General features: G+C 39.2%; 2 protein-coding genes across 2 annotated transcripts in view; one reads left to right on the forward strand and one right to left on the reverse strand.

Moving 5' to 3' along the window:
• LOC139940372 (TATA box-binding protein-associated factor RNA polymerase I subunit B-like) overlaps positions 1–11,425 on the reverse strand; it is a 50,732-nt gene extending 39,307 nt beyond the window's left edge. The window contains exon 1 of the mRNA XM_071936590.1: positions 11,336–11,425. The gene's annotated coding sequence lies outside the window, so the exon portion shown is untranslated. The remainder of the gene's footprint in view (positions 1–11,335) is intronic.
• LOC139940373 (2,3-bisphosphoglycerate-independent phosphoglycerate mutase-like) overlaps positions 1–15,396 on the forward strand; it is a 37,007-nt gene extending 21,611 nt beyond the window's left edge. The window contains exons 2-11 of the mRNA XM_071936592.1: positions 730–896; positions 1,547–1,663; positions 4,001–4,133; positions 4,603–4,781; positions 5,554–5,757; positions 7,247–7,373; positions 8,091–8,239; positions 8,669–8,786; positions 9,685–9,819; positions 11,367–15,396. Of these exons, the coding sequence (XP_071792693.1) occupies positions 730–896; positions 1,547–1,663; positions 4,001–4,133; positions 4,603–4,781; positions 5,554–5,757; positions 7,247–7,373; positions 8,091–8,239; positions 8,669–8,786; positions 9,685–9,819; positions 11,367–11,512 (1,475 nt within the window). The 3' untranslated portion in view covers positions 11,513–15,396. The remainder of the gene's footprint in view (positions 1–729; positions 897–1,546; positions 1,664–4,000; positions 4,134–4,602; positions 4,782–5,553; positions 5,758–7,246; positions 7,374–8,090; positions 8,240–8,668; positions 8,787–9,684; positions 9,820–11,366) is intronic.
• Positions 15,397–15,532: the final 136 nt, after the last annotated feature.

Below are 15,532 nucleotides of genomic sequence, written 5' to 3' on the forward strand. Positions count from 1 at the left end.
CCTTTTCGAAACCATGGCCTCTGCTTTGGATTCTGCTCAGGCTAGCTTGGCCCTGCGGTTGTTTTTACAATTATTGCGCATGCTTTGCATACGAGCTCAGGGCTTCAGACGAGCAACGGACGAGGCGTGAAGCCGAATCCAAAGCCGAAGCCGTGGGTTCGAAAAGGGCCTTAAATTTCCTCCCTACAGGCTAAAAAATTGTCTTTGTCTCTGAATTAAATAAGACTGTTAGCGTAGAGAGAATTAAAAAAATCAGGCCTGGAGTTTTATCTTTAAAAGGGCAAGACCATTTTCTTTTTGCAAAGGGCACTTCCAATCCACTTGAAATATTTATTATCATTTATTTAAAGTCTATGTGAATTTTGAAGGGGCACCAAGGTCAAGACTAGGGTAACGACGAAGGTCATGGCCTCTTACAGGCCTCTGTGTAATTCCAGGCCTGAAAAATACTTTGTAATATCATTTTTTGTAGAAACCAAACACATACATGTACATACATACAGTATATAAAGCATATATTTTTAAAGAGCCACTGCGTCAAGAATGCAGCACATTAGGTTGGGTATAGAAAATGTTTGATACACTTTTTGAATGTTCGTAGACAGTCAGTCAGTCAGATTCCCTGATTGAGGTGGTGAGTATATTCCAGGAGTGTGGAGCAAAATGAGACAATGTGCGACTTGAAGCAGACTTAAGAAATAATAAAAGAACAACACTATCTCTTTTTAGGAAATGCCATTGCTAACGCTGACACCCCTATCATGGATGACCTGTGTAAGGAATCCAGCTGTGTCACCCTTGATGCGTCCGGACTCTCCGTCGGTTTACCCAAAGGGCTGATGGGTAACAGTGAAGTGGGTCACTTGAGTATCGGTGCTGGGAGGGTCTTATACCAGGTAGGTAACATACAAGCGTTACCCTAGACCCACTACTGTTGGGGGGGTTGGTAGTTGGGTAGCAGTGTTGCAGGGCCTGTGAGTGTGTGGAAGAGATGACAACAAGTTTGTTGCAGTAACTACACTGCAGCAATAATGATCGTGGGAGAACGATAACGATCACGACGCAAGAGAACGCGTTTGATTGGTTGAATTGCTCCACGCAGAATACGCATACACTCATACACTCTCTTGGCATCGTTATCGTTATCGTTCTCGTTATCGCTGCAGTGGGAACGGGCCTTTAGTCGGTTTACACTACAGTGGTCTGCTGGCCAAATGCTTGTTAAAGCAAAGTTTGGTTTCAGCGTGCACACGAAACCCAAAGTTTGAATTCAGTTATTTAGAAATCAAAAGTTTTTATTCAACTCGTGGGAGACCCAATGTTTGAATTTGGGCAAAAAATCTCAAAAGTTTGATTTTAGCCAAGAGGAAATTTGAACCCAAATTAAAATTAGGCTTACAGGAAATCTTACACCCAAGTTTGGATCCTAGAAGTTTGAGTTCAGCTGCGAGAAAATTTAAATCCAAAGTTTGAAATTCAACTTTTTTAATCAAATGAATTAATGCCCTAAACATATTGTTGTATCTTTTTCTATTTCTTTATACAGAGTATTGTTGAGATTGACTTGGCAATGGAAGATGGGTCCATTGCTGACAAGCCTGCATTTGTGGAAGCGTACACGAGGGCCAATAAAGGCAATGGGAGAGTGCACCTCTTGGGTTTGGTAAGATCACTGCTTGGACTTTATCCCTTTAAGAAATATTCGAGTCGCCAGACACACAAGGCCGGAAGGCCACTTCAAGGTGTGGGCTATAATTATTTTATTCCAGAGGCCGTTGCCACCTACTCCCAGGGCTGAAACAGGGTTACCCCTTTTACAGTCCATACGGATCTAGGCTTGGGTATCATCAGTCCGAAGCCTGGCTGGTAGAGCAGAAAGCACTACCTCCCCAATTTTACATAGCAAGTGTCACGACCGGGACTCTGCTGGTCAACCACCAGGGATTGAATCCCGTGCTCTTAACCGCTCGGCCATGATACACCATGATCTGATGGCATCCACATTTTTCTTTGTCGGAACTGAAATAACGCTTTGCATGAGTTAAAGATTATTTTGGATATATCAGGCATGCAACTCTTCTGCGTTTCCGCGTTTTGTTGTTTTTTTTTACGTGTTTTTTATTTTTATTTTTATTTGGATTTATTTTTATTTTTAGCCTAATATATGCCTGGCAACAACAGTGTACAACTACAATCATGTAAAATAAGCCTAGAACATGCTAACAATTAGGCCTGGGCGAATTATTCGAATATCCGGTTAATGGCAAATAGGTTTTCCTATCCGTAACCGCGAATGCTTTTTTTTTCTTAACCGGATATCCGCATAGGGCGCAAATACCTGTGTACAAACCGGATAATTCTGTAATAACAACCGAGTAACCGGATATTCTTTAACTATCCGAATATCCGCGGACGTCGGGCGACAACGGATATAAATGTTTCGTCTGAATCCTTATGAAACTTCTGTTAAGACAGCATAAAACAGTATAAATTAAGTATTTTACTATGCTCACCTCCGTGAAGAGTTAAAACAATGACATTTCTGACGTAATTTGTCCAAAGATTACACAAGTTTTCCTTCACGTAGAGTCAATCATGATCAAAAGAAAAAGCAAATCGCCATCTTTAAATTAGATCCGGTCATTTTTATGAATGAACCGAGTGACACTGTCTTAAACTAATATCAATCCGTCCATAAGATCTCATTCACAAACGAACAGCGCCCTCTCGTGGCAAAAAAAAATTATTCGAGTATCCGGTTAATTTCGGATAGTTGGCCAGCGGTATCCAAATAACCAAATTTCACTATTCGCCCAGCACTACTAACAATGCAGGTTAAGAGCATAATAAACCTCAACATATTCTATGGTACCATTGCGCGCTTTCGTTGTGCCTTTGAAAATTAACCTCTTTTTTTCAACGGGCAGTTGCATGCCTGATATATGTCGTTGCAACGTTTCCGTGCTGCTTTTCTCAATCAGCAGACACTCAATTCAACTGAAACTTTCACAAGGTAATCTGATCTTTGTTGTATTTTGTTTTCAGGAGAATTTTGCTTATAAACCAGCATGACATTATCATACGATGACCCTACCTTTACTAACAACTTTTATGGTCGGATTTAAAATTGTAACTCATGGTCAACTTTGCTGGTAACAAAGGGCCCCATCTTGCGTATGTGTTTAAATGGAAGGTATTAATTGGTATCTCGTCTTAAAATTAAAAGCAATGAAAACCTTCAGTAAGAAGCATACAGCAGCTTTCTATATTATAAAGCAATTTGAGAAACATTTCACAAATGGTGTCGGATTGTATGCCCCAAAATTTGAATCTGACAGAAGCGTTGCTGTCAGTACCACTTCTCAGATTACGTATTCTAATTACGGATTATTCTTCCTGCGTGGACACTAAACCGGTCCTGATTTTTGGCACCATCTCAAAGAACGCGAACACCTCTTTTGACATTTTCAAATAGCAGTTTGTATCATACATTTTTTAAGGAATATAATAAACGAATGGTTTCATAAAACAACTTTGCCTTTAAAACGAAATGCAAGTTTAAAGGGGAAGGTACACGTTTGGTAATTACTCAAAACAAATAGTAACTTAAAAAATGACTTGGTAACAAGCATTGGAGAGCTGTTGATAGTATAAAACATTGTGGGAAACGACTCCCTCTGAAGTAACATTGTTTTTGAGAAAGAGGTAATTTCTAACTAAAATATTAAAAGACTTATAGCTAGAAGTCTTTTATTCCTATCTGAAGGCACTCAAATTCGTCCAACAAGGGTGTTTTTTCTTTCATCATTTTCTCGATGACCGATTGAGCCCAAATTTTCACAGACTTGTTATTTCATGCTTATGATGGGATACACCAAGTGAGAACACTGGTCTTTGCCAATTACCAAATGTGTCACTGCCTTTAACCAAAGGTCTACTTTGCTCTCAACAAAGGCCACCACCTTGTGACCGTGTTTAATATTATTTTTTCTCTCTGCAGGTTAGCGATGGGGGTGTACACTCACATATCTCACACATGAAAGCTCTACTAGAAAGGCTCAAGGAGAAAGGCGTGAAAAAGACGTTCATTCAATTCTTCGCCGACGGCCGTGACACAAGTCCAGTAAGTGGTGGTAAGTTACTTACTTAGTATTATGTTTCTGTCAAAAGTGTCACACATAAGGGGAAGCAAGAAAGGAAATATAAAGAAGTGTTAAGTTTTAAAACTTTAAAGACCTGTTGAATTGTTCTTCTCAGCTAAAAAATATTTACACCCTTTTTTTAATGAAATTATGACAGATTGTTGCATGTTTCTTGTTATTGGTACTCAGCTGTTGTTTGCTTATCCTGAAAATCATGTGGAAATTTGGTTGGTAATCATGTTTTTATCAAGGAAAACATTTCGTGCTAAGCAAATTTTTGTGCTTAGCAGCTCTATGAAATTGGGCCCAGGACTCAACCCATTCTCTGCTAATCAGAACATCAGGGTTTTAGTCTGGCGCTCTTAGCCACTCGGCCGTAACACGCATATTGAAAACTAGCTGGTTGGAATCGCTGTACTCGTTCCATAAACCTGTGTCCTTAATTTTTTTTAAACCACAGTGAAGTACATCCAGCAAGTACTTGACCACACCAAGGACATCAAGTACGGGTCTCTGGCCACCGTCGTTGGTCGGTACTACGCCATGGACAGGGACAAGAGATTTGAACGAATCCAGATTGCTTACGAAGGTCTGGTTCAGGGCATCGGTGAGAAGGCAACCCCGGAAAATATTGTGCAGGTAAACTCCATTGAGATCTCAACAAAGACATCTTCGTTCGTCAACCTATAGACCGTATCGAATAACCACTTTGTGGCTATGAAAGTGGCCATATTGTTGGGCAGGCCGTATGCGTGTCTAAACATACAGTGAAGCATGCAGTACGCAGCGTTCCCGGTTTGATTTTTATGGCACGCGCACGCACATGTACATGCACATGCTCACAGACCCCATGTTGTGGCAAGGTTTTTGAATGGTAAAGTCATCTTCGTTACGGTCTATTGCTCCCTTGTTGTTGTGCCAAGGATTCACTATACAACTTTTGCTGAGAGATCATTCTCCGAATATGGCCCCAAAATGTGGAATAAGCTTTCTGTACAAATTCAAAATGCCAGCTCACTCACCTCATTCAAGAGGGAAGACTGTCCTTAAAGCTAATCTGTTCCAGCAGACTAACCATTCAATGTGCCTCAGCACCTTGGACCAAACTTTTGATTTTGGCGCTTTATAAAAGACTTTTGATTGATTGAATGATTAATTGATTGTTAGCCCTCCTACTGTATGACCATTCAATATATTTTTGAAGGACAGATGCATTATGACAGCCAGCATTATGACAACATGTTGTAAATGCATCTTCACATGCATACACAGTTTATAGTTCATAAAAACAAACTGCTTGCAGAAATTTCTTAGCGCTCAAGAAAGACTCTGCTAGGGTAAAAACGTCAGTCCATTAGCTATTTCTTGCACTCAGAAAAATGCCAAAAATTGTTTTTCTTTTTTTGTCCAGGTTGTCCAGAATCATTACGCTGGAGAAGGCGATCAAAAACAGACGGACGAGTTCCTGAAACCCATCATCGTTGATCCCGAGGGCAGACTCCAAGATGGAGACACGTTGATCTTCTTTGACTTCCGAGCCGATAGGATGAGGGAGATCACTGAGACCATCGGCCTCAAACCGCCGTTCGAGACCGCCAAGATACCCAAAGACTTGGTAGGAATAATGACAATATTAGTTTTATGAAATTTTAAATTTGCATCGGGGATAAAGAGTTCTAATTTTGGTTTTTACCCATACACCAATGTGTGTTTGCACTGTATAGTCATTACTTATCCGAGTCCTGAGAAAAAAATATCACAGGCATGTTACCACCACCCTTGCAATCCTAAAGCAGCGTCTTACCAACTAGACTACCAACGTTGCCCGGTAGCTAGAGGCAGTTTGAATCCTTTGTTTTGGCAGCGGGTACGCCAGACCTTAAGTCCACCAGACCTCGAGTCCACCAGACCTCGAGTCCACCAGACCTCGAGTCCACCAGACCTCGAGTCCACCAGACCTCGAGTCCACCAGACCTCGAGTCCAGCAGACCTCGAGTCCACCAGACCTCGAGTCCGACAGACCTCGAGTCCACCAGACCTCGAGTCCACCAGACCTCGAGTCCACCAGACCTCGAGTCCACCAGACCATGAGTCCACCAGACCATGAGTCCACCAGACCATGAGTCCACCAGACCATGAGTCCACCAGACCTTGAGTCCACCAGACCTTGAGTCCACCAGACCTTGAGTCCACCAGACCTTGAGTCCACCAGAACCTGAGTCTTGTCTGCTAGACTGCTTGGACAGAATGCGTTAATAAGTTTCAAATATAAATCTTGTTCCGTTTATTTTTCTCAGTTACTTTGGTTTGTACAGTGCCATGATTGAATTGATTCTAAATAACAGGAACATCAACGGTATTGCACTAGATGCAATAAATTATAACCTTTTTTCTTATTTGGTTTTACAAACCCAGACACCATTTGTAATTCACTGTATACTCAGTACTTGCCTATATCCTGCGAGAAAAAAACATCTGCAGACATATTACTCAGGTGGGATTCGAACCCACGACCTCTGTCATTCTAAAGTTTTGCCCAATTTCATAACGCTGTTAAAGCCATTAACACTTTTGGTACAGAAAAAAAAGGTTCACAGATTTACAAATAATTTATAGGGTTTTACAGAAGGTAATGGTGAAAGACTTCTCTTGAATTATTGTTCCATGAAATGCTTTAATTTTTGAGAAAACATTATAACAGTATAAATTTTCGATAGCGAGAATTACGGATTTATTTTGTCACATGTCATGACACGGCGAAACGCGCAGAAACAAGAGTGGGTTTTCCCGTTATTTTCTCCCGACTCCGATGACCGATTGAGCCTATATTTTCACAGGTTGTGATACACGAAGTGTGGGACTTGGACAATACTGTTTACCGAAAGTGTATAATGGCTTTAAGCAGAAAATACTGCTTGACAAATTCCTTTGCCAAGCAAAAAAAGAGTGGGCACCAGCCACAACATTGCAAACTTTGTGTAATTTTTGGCGGGCAACCTGTTTCTGCTAAGCAATACTATTCTGTGCTTAGCAAGTTTTTGTATGAAGTTGGGCCCAGATGTCTTACCACAAGACCACTTTATTCTTCTTTGTTCTCCCCCCAGGGTGTGTTCTGCATGACAGAGTACAAAGGGGATTTCCCGTTCCCAGTCATCTTCCCACCTCAGGTACCCACCAACGTTCTGGCTGAGTGGCTGGCACATTGTAAATTACCTCAATTCCACTGTGCAGGTCAGTAATTATTAGTAGTACCAGGGATGGGATTTCTCCGGTTTGAAGCGGAAATCCAGATTTGTCATTTTGCTTTTTAAGGGCGGAAGGTATAGAAAATTGGCGGCACTACTACTTAAGCTTATAGGATCATAATGAACTGCACTACCACGGAGTCAGTTCTGAATTGGTCTCAATGTCTCGACTAGCTTGCTCTGGTCATCATCAGGAGACAGTGTTAGTTTTATTATGTACAAATGCAGTGTTTTTAAGTGCATAGAAAATGTAGGCACCAATGAGTAGATGGGAGCTGTCATAGATGGCTGGGACATGAAGGATGTAAGGCTGCTAAAAGTTATCCTGTATAGAAGCTGGCCACTGGTTTTAGTTTCTATTTGTGCCACTTGTAGGGCTTGTTTGACCTCAAGCACCACCCATTCACCGTTCATTGCTTCTCTCTATCCAGGTGTATAAAATGTGAACCTTTTGTAGTGTTTGTAAAGATAAAGAAGAAGAGCAAGAACTTTATTAAAACACAACTCAAGAAATCATGGTGCAAGGCTCAGGTGTATATCAAGCATGGAGAGTAGCTAGCACATCGCCGAAAGGAAACACATGCATACATGTGTTTCGCAAACACAAGAAATGTGAGGGCTGAGACGATGTTGTTTCTGAAATTACTTTTACATTGCTTTACTATCAAACATTAGAAAGTGCGATTCTTTCCTAATTTAACAGAAACTGAGAAGTACGCCCACGTGACGTTCTTCTTCAACGGAGGCCGAGAGTTGCAATTCGAAGGGGAGGACAGGTTCTTGGTACCCTCACCAAAAGTTGCGACCTATGACCTGAAACCTGAGATGAGCTGCCAGGGGGTTGCTGACAAGGTATGAATCGAACGAGCCCCTTTGAAACTCAGTGAAAGATATGATATAATAAGTTTGACCTTGTACATGTACATTCCTTAAGTATTCTGGCAGGCACTGTACTACACTGGTCCTATGGCAAAGTTGACATTTTGTGTCATAATTTCCACATAAAACCAAGAGTTATGAAAGTAAAAAGCTGGACAAGTTTTGAGATGTGCCCCTTTCATCATATCAAAAGTTGATAAGGATTAGGCCATGCAATCTCCATAAAATATAAGATTTTAGGATTTCTTCCATTGGGCTGTGTACAAATCCTGCCTGCAGGAAGTCCAGGCTCTGTGGCTCTTTTGTAAACATGTGACGTCAAAGGTCACATCGTCTATATAAGAGCCACTTTTACTGTTATCATTATATGAAATAAAACTTGATGACTGACATTTGTTTCAGATGGTAGAAATGATCCAGACTAAGAAGTACCCGTTCCTGATGTGCAACTTTGCACCGCCAGACATGGTCGGACATACAGGTGTCTATGACAAAGCAGTTTTAGCATGTACAGCAACTGGTAAGGACTTTAAAATGAAAACAATAATAGTAGAATGTTGTAAAGCACACGTACAACCATAATTGTGACCCGCTACGTGAAAACGAGTCAGATGTTGACAATTTCAAGGATTGAGTTATATACATGGCTGTAAAGAACACACCAACAGCAGTAATTTGGTATCTGTCTAAGTTTTGGGGTGTATCGCGTTGCTGAGTTACTTCTGTTTGAAATTAGCCAATATATCATTTTTTCTGAAAAACGAATTGCAAGTAAAGTAATGTTTTAAACTACCTGTTCGCGCAAAAAGGATACAAATTAGACATAAGTATGATCACAAAATTGTTGTGTTCATAGCTTTTTTGCCTAAAAGTAAGTGTTCTAAAGGTTAGCATGCAAATATAGATCTTAAAAAGTAAAAAACTTTTTTTTTTCTTTTTTCTTCTTTTTTCTTTTCCACATTAAACTGTCCATAACTTAATAATGCATTGGGCGACATCTGACTCAATTTCACAGAGTGGGTCACAATTATTATCCTTGTCTGGGTTTGAATTTGGCGAGGGGGGGAGATATCCACAAGCCTGCAGAGCCTGTAGCTCAATATTTTTACTGGACCAATATTTGCAGGACAAGATCCAAATTAATTGAACAAGCCCAAAGTGAAGATCTATCTAACTTGTCATGCTACTTCGATACTCAACAGAACTTAAAGACATCAAATTCATCATCAAAAATTTTCACAAAGATTCAACAGAATAGGGGATTAGTGTTGTTAGTCATTTGAATAACAAGACCAACAGGGTTAAATTTTATAAAAACTGACTGAAAATTTCACTGAGAAGTATTTGTTGTATGAAATTCTCATTGTTTCGAAATTTTAGTGATATATTTCTTACTTTGTTTGATTTATTCCGATCAGACAAAGCCATTGGTGATCTGAAGAAGGCGTGTGAGGACAACGGATATGTTTTGCTGGTCACTGCGGACCATGGAAATGCCGAGATTATGATTGACAGCGAGGGAAATCCAGTCACTAAGCATACTACTAAGAGAGGTAATTTTGCGCAGTTCTAGAGTGCGTTTTGGCGACCCCAACCAGAAATATGTTTGAATGTTCGCTTGTTTGGTTGAACTGTGGTGACAGGGATGAGCCCTGAACAGCCGGCTTTTGGTTGGAACAGCCGGTTGTTCCGACCAAACAGTTACCATCTTGTTGGCTTGGTTAGGCTTGGTTTAAAAATGGCAGACTCTAAAATTGTTTCTCGTTTTTGCGTAGCTCTCGGAAATTGTTTTGGTCAGTGAACTTGTTTCCAATCATGGTCGCCAAAACACACCCTTTATGTAGCATTTTATTCATGCCCGATGGGTGTCTCATTCATTGTTCCTGCAGCATGTTTGCTGAGCTTTGTTGGAATTGTGAGAACCATTTTATGTACTTATGGAACTTCATTGGCTACTGATTAGAGAACGAAATACTTTTAAGAATTCTCTTCTTGTTTTTTAAATGCTTGAACAAAACCACTCCTTGATATTATTTCCACTTTACTGTCATACTACACTCCTCCATGATTTCTTTAGTCCAAACTCGACATCACTTTGGTAATTGTCAAAGACCAGTCCTCTCACTTGGTGTATCTTAACATACGCACAAAATAACAAACCTGTGGAAATTTGAACTTAATTGGTCGTCGAAGTTGCGAAACAATAATGGAAGAAAAAACACCCTTGTATACACGAAGTTGTGTGCTTTTACATGCTTGATTTCGGGATCTTGAAATGAAATTCAAATATTTTAGTGGATTATTACTTCTTTCTCGAAAACTATGTTACTTCAGAGGGAGCCATTTCTCACAATGTTTAAAACTTTCAACAGCTCTCCATTGCTTGTTACAAAGTAAGTTATTATGCTAGCAATTATTTTGAGTAATTACCAATAGTGTCCAGTGCCTTTAATAATGTTCCCTGAGCAAACAAACAATGTTCTACATGTTCTAGGTCAAAACGCTTTCAGTGTAGCCGCGTCATTGATTTGGAATAATCTTCACTTTGCTCAAGGACACAAGTGTTATGACCGGGTTTCGAACCCAAACTCTGATGACTTTAAATTAACCACTGCAGCCATGACACCTCATGGTAGAACTCTTAAAGCCATTATACACTTTCGGTACAGAAAAAGAAAAAAAAGTTCACAGATTTACAAATAATTTACAGGGTTTACAGAAGGTAATGGTGAAAGACTTCTCTTGAAACATTATTCCATGAAATGCTTTACTTTGTGAGAAAACATTAAAACAATATCAATTCTCGATAGCGAAAATTACGGATTTATAGTAAACACATGTCATAACACGGCGAAACGCGCGGAAACAAGGGTGGGTTTTCCCCGTTATTTTCTCCCGACTCCGTTGACTGATTGAGCCTAAATTTTCACAGGTTTGTTATTTTATATTTAAGTTGTGATACACGAAGTGTGGGACTTGGACAATACTGTTTACCGAAAGTGTATAATGGCTTTAACACAACGTTATAAATGCAACGACTTGTCTTTTGCAACTACTCTTATCACTCACGTTTTTGCCCCCGTATTCTCTCACTGTCCAGTTCCCTTCTGCTTGCACGGCGGGAATCGCAAGTTCAAGAAGAACATCTCCCACAATGCAGCACTGCCGGATGTGGCACCAACAGTACTTGACCTCATGGGTCATCCAATCCCGAAGGAAATGACGGGAAAATCTCTAGTGGAATAACGGACGGAGATATCACATCTACAGGTGAAGCTGCCAAGCTACAGTAACAACAATGTTGCATGGCTGTAAAGAATAAGGAGCATGGATGATTTGTTGTGGGCAAAATAGTCACTATCCTGGGCCCAATTTCATGGCGCTGCTTAACGGTAAGCAAATTTTTTGTGCTTGCTGTCACAGAAAAAATTGCGTTAGGTGCAAGCGTATATCACAGGTTAGCAGAAAAATTGGGTGGCCATAATTGTGCGTTCACCATGGATTTGCATTGTGACGTCATTTATTTTTCATGCAGTATTTAGCAAGACTTTTCGAAGCACAAAATCGGCCGCTAAGCAGCTCTATGATATTGGGGCCTGTAGGTAAGGGGCCCTTCAGAATAGTCAATGTTTTTTTTTATTTGTCCCACACACCCATCATTCATATTGAATGGCTTCAAACTGTAACCTATACACAAAGAACAAATTTATGCCTCAAATGAACCAGACATTTTAGATCAAAGGTATCAAGTATCAGTAGTTTTCAATGGCTTTTCCTGTCTGAAACAAACAACTTTCAGGCTAACAAACAACTTTGTAGTTAAGTTATTATTTAAATTGATGATCTTGGCCAGCTGGAAATTTCTTCTTTTTTTGTTTGTTAATATATTTACACATGTTTTAAACAAATCTGAATATCAATTTTCAAATCTAAAATTTTAAACATTGACTATTCTGAATGGACCCTAGGTGATCACGAGCTGGAAGTGCAGATGGTATGTACACACATGTGTATTGAAGGGTTTGGGTACTTTTTGCAACACAAAACAGGTGTCCACAGATTTACATCAAACTTACACAGTTTTGAAGATAATGATGGTAGAAAGCTTCCCTGAAAATATTACTAGCTGAGGTGCTATAGTTTTTGAGTAATTAGTAAAACAATGTCACAAAAATAGTTGTTGACATTGTGTTTTGTGGTTTTCTTACAAAAAGTACCCAAAACCTTTTACATTACGCTGCACTTCCATAGTCATAAGGGATTTTTGTCCTGGGATTTTGTTTGAGAGAAAAAAAAACCCTTAGAATTTCCTTATCAGTATGACAGAGAGTCCAATACCAGTCTCCGTGCTGCTGTCACTTTCTTAAAAAGTCTTCAATCAATGAGTGAAAAGATGCAGTGAGAGTTGTAGTGTATTTCGAAGATAGTGTTGAGGCAGTAGTAAATATTTTAAATAATACTTTTTAGAAAATTTTCCAGAAAAATATGCGCTTTCCTTAGGCTGCCCTGGGGCGATTTCAAAAAGAACTCGGGACTAGTCCTAACTTAGGACTAGTCCTAGTCCTAACTTAGGACTAGTCCTAGCTTAGGACTAGTCCTAGCTTAGGACTAGTCCTAGGAGATATTTAAAACTTACGGCTAGTCCTACAGTAAGTTAGGACGAGTAACTTGTCCTAACTCGAGATAAGATTAGTCTTAACTCTTTGTGAAATCCATCCCTTTAACTTGTATTTATACATGAGTTTCAACCAAGTATTGAATTACTTTGGGATGCCCATTTGCTTGTGTGCGATTTTTTTTGTATCGAGTGTGATACAAATGATCAAATAAATAAATAAAATATAATTAATATGTATTTATTATTAAAAAGGTACTTTGTCAAGCCATAAAGACATCTCTAAGCCTCACACTTTTTCTCCTAGTTTATGTGCCAACTCTTAAAGAAAACTGAAGACTGACTGTGCAAATTGTGGGACCTTGAAAATATTGTATAAATATATTATTCATTTGGGTTTTACCCCAAAACACCGTTGTGTGTTACCAGTTGGGTTGACACTGCTCTAGAATTGCAAGGGTCGTTGGTTCGATTTTTTTATTTTTTTCACATCGGTGTATATGGGTAAAAACCAAAATGAATATTCTTCATCCCTGATGCAAATTTAAAAACTGTACTCTTCCCAAAACGTCTGATGTACATGTATCGTAGCCAAAAAGATGTACATGTAGTACACGATTTGTATAATCTATTTTATCTACCTATCTGTTAAAGGAATACGTTGCCTTGGATCAGTCGAGTTGGTCTTTGAAAAGCGTTTGTAACCGTTGGTTATAAGTTTTCTTTTTACCTCGTCGACTAACACGGTCGGCCATTTATGGGAGTCAAATTTTTGACTCCCATAAATGGCCGACCGTGTTAGTTCGCACAGTAAAAGGAAAACCACGCAATTTCGAGGCAAATGTGTGTGGATCATTGTATTCTACTTTTAAAACATCTTTCCAACCATATGCATTTTATAAAAAACGGTTACCAACGCTTTTTATAGACTAACGTGTTCCTTTAAGAATAACAAACTATTAAAACAATTTGTTATTCTTAACATAACAAATTAGGAATTTCATATTACCTCCACTGACTAACTGTGAAATAAATTGAACTAAATAATTGGTTGCAATACTTAAAGTTTATTGGAGAAAAAAAAGAGAAATAGTTGAAGTGAAATATTTTATGCTTGTCTATGAGTTTTTAGTATGAATTGTACAAGTTCCTAGAAGCTTGTTCTCTTGTACCTCCCATAGTAAAATAAATTATGAAATGATTGTAAGTTGTGTCTTGTTAAGTCTGTGGTTTTGTGTTTGCCATCTGGTGGTGCTTTGTAGGTTTGTTTTAGCCTGCATTCTAAGAAAATGTGTAGTCAGATATCAGCTTTAAGTGTAAAACTAGCTACATGTAGGCCGTTCAAAGTGCACACTTGCAACTTTTTTACATCAAAACAATAATAGATCTGATTTTCCAAAATAAAAACAGGTTATTTTCATAAAACATCGAACTGTGCAAGCTAATGAAAAAATTAATAGGATGATGAGGAAATGTTTGATTTTAGATAATGGAGGAAAATCCTCCCTGGGGAAAACCCCAATCCACTTGCAAGGCTCTCGTCCGAGGTTCGAAGCAGGGTCCACAGAGGTGAAAAGCAGGGAAGGAACGCACTTAACCAACCTGCTAAAAGACTACCCCATGTATTTTAGAGTGTTTTTTTATGGGGGGGGGGGGGTATTTGTCTTGATGATCTTTCCAATAAGGGAACTTGGCCACAGCTCCCACAAGGGGGGATATGAACCCCACCTGGCATTAGCCAATCTCTCTCAAACAAACATTCATTTAATGTCTTTTATTATGAATCACACAAAAACAAATAAATTGTAATTCAGTAACTACATGTAGAAGACAATTTACTTATTATAGGCATGTGTGAAAATCAGCAGTCATCTTGGCCGGATTTAAACCCAAAACTTGTGACTGAGAGTCCTGCAGTCTATCTACTTGACCAAGGGGACACTGTGCATGTGTACATATGTCAGCTCAGTGTTAAAGGGTCGTTAATTGCAATTTGATACTCGTAATAATCAAAAGGTTGTTAAGTTAAAAATGCTTGATGGAAAAATAAATATCAAAATACACACGTAAATGTTTTTTTTCTTGAAAAATTAATCTATCTTTTTGCCAACAATTACCTTGGAGACCACTCTTGATCATTAAACTCCATTTACCAGGAGCTCCAAAATATGCAATTTGCGCAATTTTATGAAATACATACATGTACAAACTGCCAACAACCTTAAAGTATTGAGCAGACCTATTTACACTTTTGGGTTCTTCTGAAGTGCCTTTTCCAGGGGTTACAAAGTTTTCTTAAACACAAGGACCGATTTGCAAGAAAAACCAGGGCGATCGCCTCATGATACTGGGTTCTTTAAAGTGGGGGGCTCCAAGGTCAAATTCAGTTTTTTTTATTATCCCAATTGACCCCTTGCACGCGCGTCACACGCGGCAACTGATCCACGCTCACCATGTTGGTGGGCAATTAAGTTAGGTTTACGTGTATTAAAGGCAGTGGACACTATTGGTTATTGTCAAGGACTAGTCTTCACAGTTGGTGTATCTCAACATGTGCATAAAATAATAAACCTGTGAAAATTTGAGTTCAATCGGTCATCGAAGTTGTGAGATATTAATGAAAGACAAAAACACCCTTGTCACACAAAGTT

This window comes from Asterias amurensis, chromosome 8 (assembly GCF_032118995.1).
Source record: "Asterias amurensis chromosome 8, ASM3211899v1".
NCBI classification, from domain to species: Eukaryota; Metazoa; Echinodermata; class Asteroidea; order Forcipulatida; family Asteriidae; genus Asterias; species Asterias amurensis.